At 47.4% G+C, this 18,490-nt stretch overlaps 1 protein-coding gene across 1 annotated transcript in view; it reads right to left on the bottom strand.

Moving 5' to 3' along the window:
• Window positions 1-227: 227 nt before the first annotated feature.
• The window catches only part of LOC147453133 (uncharacterized), a 67,159-nt gene continuing 48,896 nt past the window's right edge, over window positions 228-18,490 (bottom strand). Inside the window, exons 2-4 of the mRNA XM_086518619.1 lie at window positions 1,708-2,424; window positions 1,251-1,445; window positions 228-928 (exon numbers count right to left, since the gene is read on the bottom strand). Coding sequence (XP_086374745.1) covers window positions 887-928; window positions 1,251-1,445; window positions 1,708-2,424 — 954 coding nt within the window. The 3' untranslated portion in view covers window positions 228-886. The remainder of the gene's footprint in view (window positions 929-1,250; window positions 1,446-1,707; window positions 2,425-18,490) is intronic.

The raw sequence follows: 18,490 nt of genomic DNA on the forward strand, positions 1-18,490 counted from the left end.
AGTTGGCACCTTTTAGTGTAGAAATGAGTGGATTATCTAGAAATTCCAAAAAAACAGAGATACTTCGATCATATCATATCTTTGTAACAGTTCTTAAAAGTCTTTTTGGCACCACATGCCACTGAAGGTTCAGGGAAGAAGCAGTAGTAAGCTAATTTATCCCCACATAGTTGGCCTGCTTGAATTGATTGTCGTATGTTCTTTGAAAGCAAATTACCAAAAATGAAAGCATGTTAAGACACTTAGCTTGCTAGATCATTGGAGTACAAAAATTTCTTCTTTTTTGTCTTTGAATTTCACCTTCTCCTGAAGAGGAGGATGTCCCAAACAGATGTAAGTTAACCCTCTTGAAGTAGTACATTTTGCTTTCTTCCACAATGCTGGGTACTGAGAAAGGAAGGCAAGTACCGTTACATTCGAGTATTACAAGCCTTTGCTCACTTAATTCTGCAAATTTTGCAACACTTCATCATCAGAGATACCATCATCGATCGTACCTTGTTCTAGTCTCTCATGGCCATTTTAGCCTTGTAAGAGACCTTAAATATATCTTTCTTTCTTTCTTCCTAGCACTAAAATTGATAAGCTGGTTCTTTCCTGCTTTGCAGCATGCCTGCCTATTCACTAAATGAACTCTTTTTCCATTAACTACCACAAGCAACCAGCTCAGATGTGTTGTACAAAGAATGCACTTGGAGCACGTACCCACATTTTTCTTTAGCTTTCAATTCGTTGCAAAATACCATGGCCACAATTTCTGTTACAGAAACTAAACTACCTTCCAAATGTGTGAATCGGGAAACCGAGGAAATCTTGAGATTTTGGTGAGATGTATTCAGAGAATGTGCCCAGCTGCCTTGGGTAATTCACCTACTCTATGTCTTCATCACACAGCAGGACTACTGCAGCAAATCCAAGTCCAAAAACCCTGCAATCCAACCAAGGCCGTTAGTATAAAGTCATAAAGCAACATTCTGACCAGGTTGACATCATATTGCTTTGTAGGAAAACAGATGCACCTAATCTGCATGCACGCAGACACGGACAAAGTGAGATTCTCTATAAAGACTCGTATGCATGCAGACACGCGCACACATCAAGTCGAATCAATTCCGCGTGAACTCTTACAACACGTTCTTTACTTAACACATGACTCCACAAGAATGAACTACTTTGCACATTTACTCCTTTTCAACAACATGACAGTTTTGGTGAAAACAGCACAACTGCTTGCACTAATGAATTCTTACCTTTCTTCTCTGCACGGAGCTTGGCTTGTAGAGGTCTTCATCGACTTCAGGAGCAGTTTTGTTCACTGAAGTGTACTCCTGATTTACTGAAACCTTCCTCTCATTGCGAGCCTTATCAAATATGACTGTGAATTCGACTTTTGTGGGGTCCATAGCATCCCAATCACCAAACTTCGGCAAACCTCTGTCTGGAGGCTGTCATTCACATGTTGCAGATATAATTGCATCAGTACATGAGAGGATGCTAGGGCGGTTTCTTGTGCACACATGTGAACAAGCATGCAGACATACACAAATAGAGGATAATTTGGGAGAGACGCATGAATGTCATAGCATGCACGTGTTACATATGCATAACAACACGCTTAAATAGAGCGACCACATATGTACTATACTGCATTCATGCATGTAGAGTTGCCATTAATCTTTTATATTCAGACAGTGGGAATGAGCTCACCATTTCCATACTTCGCTGATGGTACATTTGGCTCCCAGATGTGGGGTATAGCAAATGTGAGCCAGCAGAGTCTTTAGGTAGAAAGCGCTCTTTTCTAGGCGACGCAGTGGACACTCCGCTCTCATACGCTTGGTAGCCTTGATTATGAACATTTGGAAGACTGCCTTGATTATTACCGTTTGGAAGGCTGCCTTGATTATGACCCTTTGAAAGACCACCTGACACAGGCTGCATGTAGATGCTCTCCTTGATATAGGGTTCTCCTAACTCTCTGCTGCCGACATAATGGTTTCCTTGCCATGATGCGTTTGAGGATGTCGACTGGCGTGAGATAACAGGAGTTTCATTACCTGCTGCGTGTTGGGACTCTGCAAAAATGTGATCCGCAATTTGTTCCAGCGATGACCTTCTAGAAGATGATTGCAAGTCATTTGTTCTTTTATTTTGGATACCCCACTCATCCAGCACTAATCTCTTCCCACTGTGAAGCTCAGAACTGGCATTACTGTACTTGTCACTGTCGTAACGAGGATAAACCAATGAGGGGTTGCCTTGAAATTGATGCTTGATAGATGTTTGAGAGGATACCTCTCCGCATCCTGTTGAATTTAAAGGCTTTCCATCTTTGGTTGCCCTTACTTTCTCAAACACTGTAGTATATGGTATTTCTGCACCTGTGTCCCAATTACCAAAGCTGGGAACAAGAGTTCTTGCTTCCTGGAGACACATACACCAAAACTAACTCTCTCTCTCTCTCTCTCTCTCTCTCTCTCTCTCTCTCTGGAGACACATACACCAAAACTAACTCTCTCTCTCTCTCTCTCTCTCTCTCTCTCTCTCTCTCTCTCTCTCTCTCTCTCTCTCTCTCTGCGCGCTGCTCCCTGCGCGTGGCTCCCTCCTGCGCGCTGCCTCCCCTGCGCGCTGCTCCCTGCGCGTGGCTCCCTCCTGCGCGCTGCCTCCTCTGCGCGCTGCGCTGCTCCCTGCACGTCAAGTGAAAACACACCCCATCCCCATCCCCTGCCCGCTGCCCCCTGCATACACACAAGCTGAGTGTTCTCTTCCCCTCTTCTTCACAATATGAAGAGAGGGTAGCTACGAAGCCAACCATGTCTTCCCCCATCATCAAGACGCCGACACCGACAAAGAAGACAACGTCCTTCATGCTCACGAATAAGAGGCTTGCACAATTGGAGAAGGACATGAAGGAATGGCGGATGGAGAGAGAAATATGGAAGGAGGAGAAAGCCAACTTCATCAAGCTATGGAACGAAGAGAAGGAGGACATGAGAGCGGAAATCCAAAATCTCAAAGAGGAGAAGGAGAGAAGGGAACGGGAGAACGAGAAGGAGAGGGAGAGATGGAGGAAAGAGCAAGAAGAGATGAAGGCACAAATCGATCTCCTTCATGCTTCCCTCACATCCCTCACCCCCGAGGAAGGAGAGATTAAAGGGGAGGCTAAGGAAGCCCTCAAGGAGGAGATCACCAAAGCCCTCACCGCAAGCATTGAGGACAAATTAGAGGCCACCAAAGAAGGATGGGTCGAAGTAGTCAAAAAGAACATCAAGAAGGTAGCAAGAGAGGAAGCCCAAAAAGATGAAGTACTCATCGTACACACAACCATCGAAGAGGAGAAGATGCGACAAGCTCGCCGTCTCAATGTGCGAGTGACCGGCATCAAAGAAGAAGAAGGGTCTACACCCGAAAGCGATGGGAAAGCTTTATGCAAGAAAGTGGGATACAAGGAAGAAGAGATCCCTTTCTCCAAAGTTTGGAGAGCCGGCAAAGATCCAAAGAAAAGAGCTCTCATCCTCCAATTCGCCTCCGAGGAGTCTCGAACTTCCTTCCTCCGAAAGAGGGTCATCTTGAGAGGGATCGACGGCCCACCGATTTATCTAGATGATGACCTCACAAAGATGCAACAAGATCACCGTCGCGCGTGCATGCCTCGAGTCCACCAAGCCCGCAAAGAAGGGAAGAAGGCAGTATATCGGGATGGTAGGGTTATCATTGATGGCAAGACCATCGCATAGGGACTCGCGGCCTGTGGGACACACGAGGAGATTCATGTCACGGTTTGGAATTGCAATGGAGACTTATGGACACACCCAGAGAGACTTGAGGAGGTGATGAGAGGTCGAGACATCATTCTACTTACAGAGACACACGAGAGCCCGGAGAGAGGGTTACCACGGATACATGGATTTCAGTGGGAGTCTCTACATCGAGGATGTATGCGCCAGCACACCACTCGCGGCTCAGGAGGAGTGGCCATACTCTTTAGACAGGGGCTTCACAGCAGACTACAGATTGTTGCCCGGGACCCACAGGCCCGCTACATGTGGATTCGCCTCGAGCTCTCACGAGACAGGATCGTCTACATTGCCCTTTGCTATTTTGCTCCCACAGGCTCCAGATTCGCCTCTATTGAGCAGGAGTCACCGTACGCATGCCTCACGGAGGAGATTATGGAGTACTCCACACTGGGTGAAGTCTTCCTTATGGGAGACTTCAATGCTCGTACACGCAGTGAGCAGTGTGAGACATATGACCATGAGGACCCAGAGACACTACACACTCTAGATGAGGAGGCTACTATGAGAGACACAGCAGACAGAGCTCCAGTCACAGCTTATGGACGACATCTACTTCGACTTGGCTCCCAGCACCGTCTCGTTATTTATAACGGGATGGTCCAGTGGCCCACCTCAGGGGGCCTGACTTGTATGCCACATGGAGTTGCAGAAGGAGGGGGGAGTACAGTCGACTATATTCTGGGACCCAGGGAGGCTACACACCTTATCACATCCTTCACCATTCCACCCATACCCATCGGAGCCGACCACACATACCTCTCTTTCTCTATCACCGGAGATACCATCACACACAGCTCCACAACACGCACTCCACACACCACCATCCATTTCACACATGAGTTAGCCTCTATTTACTCGGCCAAGGTCGAACATGGCCTATGTCTCCTCCACCCATCCACACCACTCTCAGTTCTCACATCACATATCTCTTCCGTTCTCCACACTTCAGCTATTAGCTCTTTTCCACACACCACTCACACAGGACGCACTCCCCCCCCCGGGGCTATGCCTCAGAACCGCTGGTATGATGATGAGTGCAGAGAGCTATACCGACGCCTCCATGCACGACGAGCCTTAGGAGAGATCACAGAGAGAGAGGCCAGACGGCATATGAAGACGCTGACACGCCAAAAGCGGCGAGCATTCGAAGAGGCACAGGAGCTTGAGCTATACCGCCTATTCATGAGCATGGATAGCGCGACGGCATGGCGCACCCTACGCGAGCCACGTCCGACTACAGCTATTGAGGATCCACAAATATGGCATGATTATGCAGAGCGACTTTATGAAGTGCCAGGGCAGCCTCCTATTCCACAACCACACGAGCCTCGCCCCACGTGCTCCTCCTTCTTTACAGCAGAGATGGTAGAGAGGGCCATACGCCGCATGCAGCACAGACGATCAGCTGACCATACTGGATTACAGAGTGAGCACATCATTTATGCGGCCTCCACTATAGCCCCGTTGATTGCACATGTCTTCAACCGGGCTATAGGGGAGGGCTTCCCAGAGGAGTGGACACAGCACACCATAGTGCCTATCCACAAATCTGGCGACACCCTGGACCCAGGGAACTACAGGACTATCATGATTGGCCACACGATGGCCAAGCTATATGGAGCAGTACTTGAGGCACAGCTCAGCTGCTACGCAGAGATCGAGGGTCTACGAGCTCCAGGCCAAGCAGGTTTTAGACGAGCTTTCTCCACCATTGACCACATCTTCGTTCTGCGCTGCCTCATTGATGGGGCAAAGGCGCGGAAGAAGAGGCTTTACTGCTGCTTTGTGGACTTCCGCAAGGCCTTTGACACAGTCCCACGCGAGAGACTCTTCCAGCGCCTTCACAGCATTGGGGTACCAACAGAGATGATTTGGGCCATATACGCTCTATATGAGAGGGTGACGGGTCGGGTTCGTTGCCCAGGCGGTTTTTCAGAGACCATTGCTAGCACCATTGGTGTTAAGCAAGGATGCCCACTCTCCCCGACACTCTTTGGGCTATACATCGACGAGATCTCCGACTACATACTGCGAGCAGGGGGAGAGGGGAGCGACTTGGCAGGTACTCCGGTCCACATCATGTTATATGCTGATGATATTGTGTTGATTTCAGAGTCACCCGAGGGCTTGCAACGCCATCTTGAGGCCTTGGACGAATTCAGCACACACAGGGGGTTGACTGTGAACCTTGGCAAAACCAAGGTTATGATCTTTCACACATCCAGTGCAGTGAGGAGCGCCGCCACCTTCACAGCAGCAGGAGGACAGGTTGATGTAGTCACCTCCTATGTCTACCTTGGCATCACATTCACCAGCCTACCAAGACCCTTCACTATGAGGCAGGCTGCTGTTGACAGGCTCACCCGAGGATATGCAGCTCTGGCCGTGCTAGAGCGGAGGTGCCACCAGGCACACTTTCAGGAGCCCCGCACGAAGGGGTGGCTTTTCGACACCTTAGTCACCCCGGCCTTGATGTACTCGGCGGCAGTATGGGCACCAGGATTGACAGCTGACCAGTGGACACAACTTGAGAGACCACAGGTATATATGATCTCACGCTTGCTCCGCAGCAAGAAGACAGTGCCACACGACATTATTAGAGCCGAGCTCGCCACACCACCTATGGTTGTAGAGGCACTATTCCAGACAGTTTGCTTCATCCAGAGGATGAGAGAGCTACCTCCTGACAGACTTACCCGTAGAGCATTTGAGGCAGCTATACAGCTATCAGAGAGTGGACATGAGAGAACATGGTACTCACAGGTCAGAGCATGGTTTGAGGGACACGGTCTTGACATGGAGAGCCTACCACCATTCCAGTACGACCCCCACTCACCATATGTTCACCTCTCTCGCAGTGAGAGGAACTTGGTATTGAGACAGGATCTGTGGCAGCTATACACTAGGAGAGTCTGGGCGGCACCTAGCTTGGGGACGAGGATGTCAGATTACAGAGACCAGTTTCTCACCATATTGTCTGGGGGGTTCATACAGAGACCACGCTACATGGACACATATATGCCACATAGCTCACGGGTGGCGATTGGTCAGCTGAGAGTGGCTTCACACAGGTTAGAGATTGAGATCGGGAGACATACTGGTGTTCCGAGGGGGGAGCGAATCTGCAGAGCCTGCACAGAGGAGGTGGAGAGTGAGGAGCACTTTGTATGTAGATGCAGAGCATACACTGAGATCAGAGGCAGGTATGAGGCCCTATTTAGAGGACAGCCCACTCTCCGAGAGATCATGGAATCTCGAGATCAAAGACAGCTCGGACGTTTCTTACTAGAGATACAGAGCCATCGGGACACACTACTACAGCCACACACAGCTACACAGACAGAGGGGAGACAGTCGCAGCTCACAGACTTCTTTCAGAGGATTTCCGCCCCCCCCTCACCAGACACTCAGAGGGGAGTGACACTCCCACAGGCGGAGGTGAACCGAGCTGGACGACGACCACGAGTCACAGGCTACAGGGGCGCGAGCTCCCACCACCGACAGATCGAGGAGATCCGAGCCCGGGAGCGCCGTGCCACTGAGGAGCGAGTGGCTCAGATGAGGGCTGACCCGACAGCTTTCATCCGGGTAGCCTTGGCACCAGACCCACCCATGTACCACATCTTACACCCCCCCATTAGTACAGGATGGAGCTAGATAGCTTGATGCATTCTCATGATTGCTACCTTGAGCATACAGACATGCATATACCCCTAGAGATAGAGCTCCATCCCTCCTCAGATACTCCACTACCTACTTTCAGCTCAGTTTTGTATCAATTTTGTTTCATTTGTCTTTCCGATAGACGGATGACATACACACAATGTACATTTGATTTGTCTCATAGGCCGATTTCGGCCTGACATAGACGTTAAAAATCTTTCTTTCTTTCTTTCTTTCTCTCTCTCTCTCTCTCTCTCTCTCTCTCTCTCTCTCTCTCTCTCTCGCGCGCGCGCCATGCCTGTCCGCCAGCCTCGCCAGCGCTGCCCCACTGCGCAGTCCCTGCACCCCCTGTAGCTGTCCACGCGCCACCCCTGTGGCTGCCTGCGCGCTGCTGCTGCTCTCACCCGCTGCTGCTGCTTCATCCCCTGCGCGCGCCACTGCTGCTGCTGCGACTGCACCTGCTGTGACTGCACAGTGCCAAGACTAGGACCTGCCGCTGCCTCACTGTTGCAGCAAGGCTGTAGCACCTGCTGCTGCCGCACTGCACCAGGCCCGCTGCCTCACTGCTGCAGCAAGGCTGTAGCCACTGCCGCTGCCCCACTGCACCAAGCCCGCTGCCCCCAACCACACACACACACACCACATCCCCCCTCTCCACACACACACATTCAGCCACATACATATCCACACAATCATAGCCACATCTATTCTCATTCTCAACAATGACGAAGGGAGTGAGCAAAGGAAGAAATGGGGAAGGAGATGAGCAAACTCAACGACAAGATCAAAGAATACAAGAAGTCATCAGATACCACTCTCAACACCATTATCAACCGGATCTCCAAGCTAGAGAAAGAAGGGGAGACCTATATCAAAGAGAGGGAAGCATGGAAGAAAGAGAATGTCACGTGACACATCCAACCCTATGTGCCCGTGGACAAGCTACAGCATGATCAGGGTTCAATCAGTCCAGTCAATCTAGATTAGAAGTGATCTGGCACTTTTGTGAGTCTATTCGTAGACCGTGCATGCCCAGTCACTTAGTGTAGATGCATATCCTCTGATTGCACACAGCATGATCATAAGCATTCCCATCAAAATCCTTCAGGAGAATTTTCCAGTGCATTTAGCCTATTTTCCCTATTTTTGACATTTTTCACTTATTATTTTTAAGTGACTTTTGTTGAAAAGTAGGTAGGGCAATTTGAGTAAGTTTGTATATAAGCAAACCTAGACTAGCACTAGTTGGCAGAAGAGGCAACAGGAGCACCTTGCTCAACAGGCTACTTCTAAGCAAGACCAACCCCCGCGACAACTCTGGCGTTTTCTCTCAACAGAAGGCCTAGCGTTTTTGCACCAGATCAGCCGCCAGTAGACAACAGATCAGCCATAGCATTAGCAGATTCCCACAGCAACACAGCAGATTCCCTAGCGTTAGCAGATTTCCCCGCAATGTCAGTTTTCAGCCCTAGCGTTTCTAGTTTGAAAATCAAACCCAGCATTTTTGCAGATCTTCACGACAGATTCAGCCCTAGAACCAGCGTTTTCAGTTTTTAGCAGTCGGACATCGCAGAAGAAGTCCCAAACCTCGTAGATCTCACCTTCCCGCAACAGATCCTTGCCGCACGGTCAGATCCATTGAAGTTTGCAATTTCAGCCCAGAAAACATAGATTTCAGCATCTGCGTTTTCAGCACGTCGTCGTCGCATCATCGTCCTCAACATAAGAGTTAGAATTCAGCAGATACCAGATTTGCAGATTTCAGCCCTTAGCGTTTTCAGAATTCAGCCCGTCTCGTCGTCGTCCTCATCATCGTCGACATCGTCGGCAAGTCCAAGCATTGTAGAGATTTGTGCAATCATAAGTAGACCGCTCTCGCCATAGAGAGTGGGGCCTTCAGAGGAGGGTTTTACAACGTCTCTGGTGTCGTATTCTCTTCTCTCTCTATCTCTTAGTCTCATACACTTTCACGCACAGTGTCCATTCACTTTGTTTGTGTTCATTGCACTCTCTCATTAAGAACGGAAGGCTCTCCCTTCCATAAGAACAAAAGGAACCTAGAGCACAGTTCGGAGTACTCATCTTGAGCAAAGCGCAAACATTCATTCCGCTCCACCTAACATTGGTATCAAAGCTTTGGCAGTGTTCTGTATCACTCAAGGAAAGAACCACAAGAATCACAAGAATTTTTTTTTGCTTGTTGCGGTCGCACGAACCCAAGTTCGCTTGGGTGTGTCGATTCCTAATCGTGTTTTTGAAGAGGGACAGGAATTCCAGGAAAGAAGGGCTTGTCCAGCCTCCTCTTGTGCCTCTTTTCACTCATTGAGAGCGGAACGTGCACTTAGCGGCCGGCCAATCGACGTGAGGTGGGAAAAAGAAACCTTGGTGTGAGCGTAAGGCCGCCAAGGGGGGTGCGCCCGCGGAAAAGAGTAGAACTCGGATGAAGAGAAGATCCTTCTCTAACACAGATTGCAAGCAAAAGAAGACCCTCAAGAACCTCAAGAACCCAAGTTCCTCGAGAACTTAAGAACCCAAGTTCCTCGTGAACTTAAGAACCCAAGACCACAAGAACCCACGACTTCATTGGATGGTCATCACTAGAAGCGGAATGGATACTTCGCTTTGAGGTGATGAGCATGAGAGAGGCGAAGAAGAATTTTCCCCACCAGGAGGTTTTTCTGACCCTCCCTCTTCCCCATCTACGCCAAGGATTGCACCAGATCCTATGGAGGCTTTGTGCAAGACGATGATGGACATGATGACAACGTGGCACGAAGCAAGAATGGCAACCATGGAGCGTAAGCGCGAGCAATTACGCTTGGAGGCCAAAGAATTTGATCGCAAGTACGCAGAAAGAAAAACAAAATTGGATTGCAAGAACGTTGTTCATTCCTCCTCTCTCATTTCTAATGTGCAGGCGAAGATTGAAGAGATTCGAGAAAAGGAGACTCTTAGTCTCTTCTTCTCCCAAGCATGACACACAGGATTTGCACGATTATGAGAAGCATGATGAATTGAATGACAATGATTTGCATGATGATTTGAATGATAATGATGAGCATGATGAATTGAATGACAATGATTTCCATGATGATTTGAATGATAATGATAAGCATAATGATTTGGATGACACCCACAAGCATGATGACTTGCATGATCAAGATGTGATTTCACACAAGCATGATGATTTGCATAAAGATGATGTGATTGTTGACAAGGATGATGTGTTAGTTGACACTTTCTCTAGTGAAGCTAACCTCATTGCAGATTCGATCAATCACGAAAAACTGATCTTGGCTCTCGAGCCTAGGTCCAAAGAACCCTCACAGGAAGTATTATGTGTTCACACGATTCATACGCACGCATTGTTCGAGTGTTTCATTCGTGATCGTTTCCTGTATTTTAGTCAGTGTCTTTATGTGATCCCTTTTACTAGGCATGCCTTATTGTCACGTGACACATCCCAACCCTAAGTGTCCGTGGACAAGCTACACCACAACAGGGTTCAATCAATTCAGTCAAGTCTAGATTAGCAGTGATCTAGCACTTTTGTGAGTCTATTCGTAGACCGTGCAGGCCCAATCACTTAGCATAGATGCATATCCTCCGATTGCACACAGCATGATCATCGGAATTCCCATCAGAATCCATTAGCATCAGTTAGGGGAATTTTCCAATGCATTTAGCCTATTTTCCTATTTATTGGTATTTTCACTTATTATTTTTAAGTGACTTTCCAAGAAAAGTAGGTAGGGCAATTTTGCTAAGTTAATATATAAGCAAACACAAGCACTTTCTGGCAGAAGAGGCAGCAGGAGCTTCCTGCTCAACAGGCAACTTCTCAGCAGTACCCCCTCAGACCATCCCTCGCGTTTTTGCATCTTCTCCCCTTCTTGGCGTTTTTGCATCAACTTGGCAGCCCTGGCGTTTTCCTCTCTTGCAATCACCGCCATCAACCACAGTATCCTCGCGTTAGCAGATCCTTGCAGATCAGCCCCCATCCTCGGTGTTTCCCGCGACAGAATCAACCCCAGCTTTAGCATTTTACTAACGCTAGACCACCAGCATACCTCAGCGATTTTGTGGCAGATTCGCAGCTTGTATGATTCAGCACTTCAGCGTTTTCTGCAGCATAACCAGCAGGAACGGATCAGCCCTTCACTAACGCTAGGTAACCACAAAGATCAGCGTTTTTTAATCTCAGCCAAACCGGCAGTAGATCTTCGCAGTTTTCAGCCTATGACTCAGTAGCAGAACCATCCCAAGACGGTTGCAGATGTTCCCCCATTTTCAGCCATAAAAACGCAGCCAAAACAGTCATTTTCAGTTATCGAAACAGTCCCGAAATTCAGCGATTAGAAGATCCCAGATTTCAGCCATCAAGTCGTCGTCGTCATCGGCATAGTCCCATTGCATCAGTCCATTGCATACGCATTGTACACCTTTGTGCAATCAAAGAATAGACCACTCTCGCCGACGAGAGTGGGGCCTTCGGAGGAGGGTTTTACAACCTCTCGGTGTCGTATCTCTTCTCTCTCCTTCTCTCAGTCTCATTCACTTGCACGCACAATATCCACTCACTTTGTTCGTGATGATAGCACTCTCCACAAGACGGAAAGCTCTCTCTTTCCCTAAGAACTAAAAGGAACCTTGAGCAATAAAGATCACTAATTTTGAGAAAATACAACATTCATTCCGCTGCACCTTACATTGGTATCAGAGCTTTGGAAGTGTTCTGCATTACTCAAGGAAAGAACCACAAGAATTTTTTTGCTTGTTGCGATCGCACGAACCCAAGTTTACTTGGGCGTGGCGATTCCTAGTCGTGTTTTGTTGAAGAGTGACAAGAATCCCAAGAAAGAAGGGCTTGTCCAGCCTCCCCTTGTGTCTCTTTTCACTCATTGAGAGCGGACCGTGCACTTAGCGGCCGGCCAATCGACGTGAGGTGGGAAAGAGCAACCTTGGTGTGAGCGCAAGGCCGCTAAGGGGTGCGCCCGCAGAAAGGAGTAGAACTCGGGTGAAGAGAAGATCCTTCTCAACGCGATTTGCAAGCGAAAGAAAACCTCAAGAACCCCAAGAACCCAAGACCCTCAAGACTCCAGAACCTCAAGAACCCAAGATTCTCACGAATCAAGGACCTCAAGAACCTCAAGACTCTCCAAAACCCAAGTTCCTCGCGAGCTTAAGACCCCAAGATCATAGTGCATGGTCGTCACCCAAAGCGGAATGGATACTTCGCATACATGTGATGAGCATGAGAGAGGCGACGAAGACTCGTCCACACGCGGAGATGATTTCTTCAACCCTCCCCCTTCGCCATCTACGCCACCAAACCCTATGGAGGAAATGGTCAAGCAGATGATGGCCATGATGGATAGACAAGAAGCAAGTCGCATGGCTCAGGACCTTGAGCGCCTTGCTCAAGAACGTGAGCGTATTGCTCTTGCTACAAAACAAGAAGAAAATCGACTTGCTCAGGAACGTGAGCGACTTGCTCAGGAACGTGAGCGCATTGCTCTTGCCGCAAAACAAGAAGAACGTCGACTTGCTTTCGAACGCGAGCGCGATGAACGAGAGGCTCAAAGGGAGATTCGTCGTCAAGAATTTATTTCCCACATCCTAGCCTCGAAGACCGAACCACCCAAAGATCGTGGGAGTTCGTCAAGTGGCGCAAGCCACGACGCAGATTCCAACCATCTAGTCACAGAAAAGTTGACTTTCAGTAAGTATGATGGTAAGATGGATGCTACAGTTATTCATTCTTGGTTGCATCAATTTAATGCTTATTTTGCGACAACTAAGAAGACAGGAAATAGCAAATTTTTTACGGCAGTTATGTACCTTGCCGGTGATGCCATCAATTGGTACCACGGATGGCAAGAGGCACAGCTAGCCGCGCACCTAGAGGCAGCCGACGATTTCACGCCCCTCTCTTTTAGTTGGGCTGATTTCCAAGACAAGCTCAAGGCACGGTTTATGCCACCTCAATACCTTGCACGATTGAAGGACGATTGGCGAGCTCTCAAGTAAAATGGTATGCCGGTTATGTCTTTTTCTAATCGTGTTTTGAGCTAGGTACCCAACTACGCATGTCGGATGATGAGCGCAAAGAGGCTTTTCTCTTTGGATTGGACGAGTATATCAAGTACGATGTCGAGGTATTCGATCCAATAGATCTCAACAAGGCGGTAGCGATTGCTCTCGCACAGGAGATGAAGCACAACAAGGAAAAGCCTAAGGAGAACAAGACTTCCACAAGTACCTCGCAGACTTCTCAGAACCCGCAGAACGGTAAGAACGATAAGAATGGTAAGAATGATAACTCTTCTAACCAATCTATCAACAGTATCTCATCAAAGAATTCTTCCAATGAATCTAAGGGTAAGGCTAACACAACTGCTAAACCTAAGCTTACTCCAGATGAAAAGGTAGCACAAGGAATTGTAGGAGGATACATCACTTCGGAAGAACAAAGCACGTATTCTAAAGAAGGTCGTTGTTTTCATTGTCACATTAAGGGTCACATAAAACGAACATGTCCTAAGCTTGAATCGAATGAATCTAAAGAACCCACAGCATCCACTACATCTGTCAATGCAATGAATGATAACACGTTTGTGCCCAAAGTTTCTCAGGACCCTCCCATTGATGATTCTCTCATTAAATGTTATGGTCGTACGTTGGGGCACCGTTTTGTCATATTGTTTGACCCAGGTAGTATGCATGATGTGATCAGTTCCTCTCTTGTTGAGAGAGCCCGCCTCGAAGTTAGTCCGAGATCTCCTATCGAGGTCTCTAGCTTTCGTCCTGGTATAGACGCTTTCATCACAGAGGAGTGCCTTGATGTGTTGTTTGCAATTCAACAGACTGCCTTCACTAGAAGATTTGTTGTTTCTCCTCTTTCAGGATGTGATATGGTTTTAGGCATTAAGTGGTTTCGTGAAACTGATGCTTTCATAAATTTTTCGGCTAACACTATAACTCTCAATGCCGACAGTGATTCTCCTACAGTCTTTCATGGAGTGGATACTTCTCCTTCTCCATCTCTCATTGCTACTATACAGGACAAGGTTGAAAGAATTCGAGATAAGGAGACTCTCTCAGTCTCTTTTTCTCCACAGCATGACACACAGGATTTGCATGATTATGCGAAGCATGATGATTTGAATGATAATGATTTGCATGATTACTTGTATGACAAAGACAAGCATAATGACTTCCACGAAGATGATGTGATTGATGATGTGTTAGTTGATGCTATTTCTAGCGAAGCTAACCTCGTTGTCGATTCGATCAATCACCAAGAATCGATCTTGGCTTTCGAGTCGAGGTCCACAAATCCCCCACAAGAAGATTCGATAGACCCTGAAGCACCGATCTTGGCTCTCGAGCCTTGGTCCAAAGAACCATCACAGGAAGTATTATATGTTCGCATGATTGATACGCACGCATTGTTCGACTGTTTCATTCGTGAAGGTTTCCAATATTTTCGTCAGCATCGTTATGTGATCCCTTTTTCTAGGCATGACATATTGTATGTTGAGCACGTTTCTCTCATGGATGAGCACGAATGTATGCGGATTGTTCCTGAAAAGCTAAAAAGTTTGTATGTAAGGAAGTCACATTCCATGTCTCTTCCTTGGCATGACACAGTTTCCGAACGAGCACATGAAAGTATGAGAACTACACATGGGCATTTCCATTGTGATTTGCCACAGTTGATTCATTTCAATCAAACAGAAAAGATTCGACCTCATTGTTTGCATGTGTTTGATGAACGGCTTGTCACTCCGTCTATTTGTTCATCTACATTACATGCACAGTCTTTAGAGAAGACAAGATTTTTTTCCTTCACTTTACATGGAATGGGTATGTTCATGGTTTTGTGTTGGAGATGGTTTCAGGAATTTTCAGCCATGGAGATTCTTGAAGACGAAAGAAGCAGGTCTCTAGACGAAGTTGAAGCATCGAATGTGCCACAGAAGACTTTGAGTCGCTTTCGGCGCGGCCCAAAGAAGCAAGCGTTGCAGACCTTTATGAAGTTCAAGTACCACTCGACCCACACATCAAAGTGGGCCAGCGAAGAGTCCCTTCCAGGATTCCGGATGCTGTTGGCGATCTCCCTCGACACCATACAGTTCGGTACCAGTACCTCACTTTGAACAGGAGGGGATGTCACGTGACACATCCCAACCCTATGTGTCCGTGGACAAGCTACACCACAGCAGGGTTCAGTCAGTTCAGTCAAGTCTAGATTAGCAGTGATCTGGCACTTTTGTGAGTCTATTCGTAGACCGTGCATGCCCAATCATTTAGCATAAATGAATATCCTCCGGTTGCACACAGCATGATCATCAGAATTCCCATCAGAATCCATTAGCATCAGTTAGGGAAATTTTCCAGTGCATTTAGCCTATTTTCCTATTTATTGGTATTTTCACTTCTTATTTTTAAGTGACTTTCCAACAAAAGTAGGTAGGGCAATTTTGCTAAGTTAATATATAAGCAAACACAAGTTAGCACTTTCTGAGACAGCAGGAGCTTCCCGCTCAACAGGCAACTTCTCAGCAAAACCCCCTCAGACCATCCCTCATGTTTTTGCATCTTCTCCCCTTCTTGGCATTTTTGCATCAACTCGGCAGCCCTGGCGTTTTCCTCTCTTGCAATCACCGCCATCAACCACAGTATCCTCGCGTTAGCAGATCCTTGCAGATCAGCCCCCATCCTCGGTGTTTCCCATGACAGAATCAGCCCCAGCTTTAGCATTTTACCAACGCTAGACCACCAGCATACCTCAGCGATTTTGTGGCAGATTCGCAGCTTGTATGATTCAGCACTTCGGCGTTTTCTGCAGCATAACCAGCAGGTACGGATCAGCCCTTCACTAACGCTAGGTAACCACACAGATCAGCGTTTTTAATTCTCAGCCCAAACCAGCGGTAGATCTTCGCAGTTTTCAGCCTATGACTCAGTAGCAGAACCATCCCAAGACGGTTGCAGATGTTCCCCCATTTTCAGCCATAAAAACGCAGCCAAAACAGTCATTTTCAGCCATCGAAACAGTCCCGAAATTCAGCGATTAGAAGATCCCAGATCAGCCATCAAGTCGTCGTCGTCATCGGCATAGTCCCATTGCATCAGTCCATTGCATACGCATTGTACACCTTTGTGCAATCAAAGAATAGACCACTCTCGCCGACGAGAGTGGGGCCTTCGGAGGAGGGTTTTACAACCTCTCGGTGTCGTATCTCTTCTCTCTCCTTCTCTCAGTCTCATTCACTTGCACGCACAATATCCACTCACTTTGTTCGTGATGATAGCACTCTCCACAAGACGGAAAGCTCTCTTTCCCTAAGAACTAAAAGGAACCTTGAGCAATAAAGATCACTAATTTTGAGAAAATACAACATTCATTCCGTTGCACCTTACACTTATTGTACGTTGAGCACGTTTCACTCATGAATGAGCACGAATGTATACGGATTGTTCATGAAAAGCTGAAAAGTATGCATTCAAGGACGTCACATTCCATGTCTCTTCCTTGACATGACACATTTGTAGAAAGAGCACATGAAAGTATGAGCACGAAGCATGGGCATTTCCATTGTGAATTGCCACAGTTGATTGCTTTAGATCATAAGAGAAAGATTCGAACTCAATGTTTGCGTGTGTGTGGTGAACGGTTTGGCACTTTGTTTATTTGTTCATCTACATTGCATGCACAGTCTTTGAGGAAGACAAGATTTTTTCCAGTCACTTTACATGGAATAGGTATGTTCATGGTTTTGTGTTGGAAATGGTTTCAGGAATTTTAAGCCATGGAGATTCTTGAAGAAGAAAGAAGCATGACTCTTGACGAAGTTGAAGCATTGAAGGAGCCTCAGAAGACTTTGTGTTGCTTTCGGCGCGGCCCAAAGAAGAAGACTTTGCAAACCTTTATGAAGGTCAAGTACCGCACGACCCACACATCAGAGTGGGCCGGCAAAGAGTCCCTTCTAGGATTCCGGATGCTATTGGCGATCTCCCTCGACGCCATACAGTTCGGTCTCAGTACCTCACTTTGACAAGGAGGGGATGTCACGTGACACATCCAACCCTATGTGTCCGTGGATAAGCTACAGCATGATCAGGGTTCAATCAGTCCAGTCAGTCTAGATTAGAAGTGATTTGGCACTTTTGTGAGTCTATTCGTAGACCGTGCATGCCAAGTCACTTAGTGTAGATGCATATCCTCTGGTTGCACACAGCATGATCATAAGCATTTCCATCAGAATCCTTCAGGGGAATTTTCCAGTGTATTTAGCCTATTTTCCCTATTTTTGACATTTTTCACTTATTATTTTTAAGTGACTTTTGTTGAAAAGTAGGTAGGGCAAATTGAGTAAGTTTGTATATAAGCAAACCTAGACTAGCACTAGTTGGCAGACGAGGCAGCAGGAGCACCTTGCTCAACAGGCAACTTCTCAGCAAGACCAACCCCCGCGACAACTCTGGCGTTTTCTCTCAATAAAAGGCCTAGCGTTTTTGCACCAGATCAGCCAACGTTTTTGCACTTGCAGATTCCCGGCGACAGTAGACAGCACATCAGCCCTACCATTAGCAGATTCCCACAGCAACACAACAGATTCCCTAGCGTTAGCAGATTTCTCCGCAAGGTCAGTTTTTTGCCCTAGCGTTTTTGGTTTTCACATCAACCTCAGCGTTTTTGTAGATCTTCGCGACAGATTCAGCCCTAGAACCAGCGTTTTCAGTTTTCAGCAATCAGACATTGCAAAAGAAGTCCTGAACCTCGCAGATCTCACCTTCCCGCAGCAAATCCTTGCCGCACGGTCAGATCCATTGAAGTTTGCAGTTTCAGCTCGGAAAACGCAGATTTCATCATCTGGGTTTTCAGCGCGTCGTCGTCGCATCGTCGTCATCGACATCGTCATCGACATGGAGTCAGAATTCAGCAGATACCAGATTTGCAGATTTCAGCCCTTGGCGTTTTCAAATTTCAGCCCGTCTCGTCGTCGTCCTCATCGTCA

This window comes from Adiantum capillus-veneris, chromosome 8, assembly GCF_014529385.1.
Source record: "Adiantum capillus-veneris isolate H3 chromosome 8, ASM1452938v2, whole genome shotgun sequence".
Lineage (NCBI taxonomy): Eukaryota > Viridiplantae > Streptophyta > Polypodiopsida > Polypodiales > Pteridaceae > Adiantum > Adiantum capillus-veneris.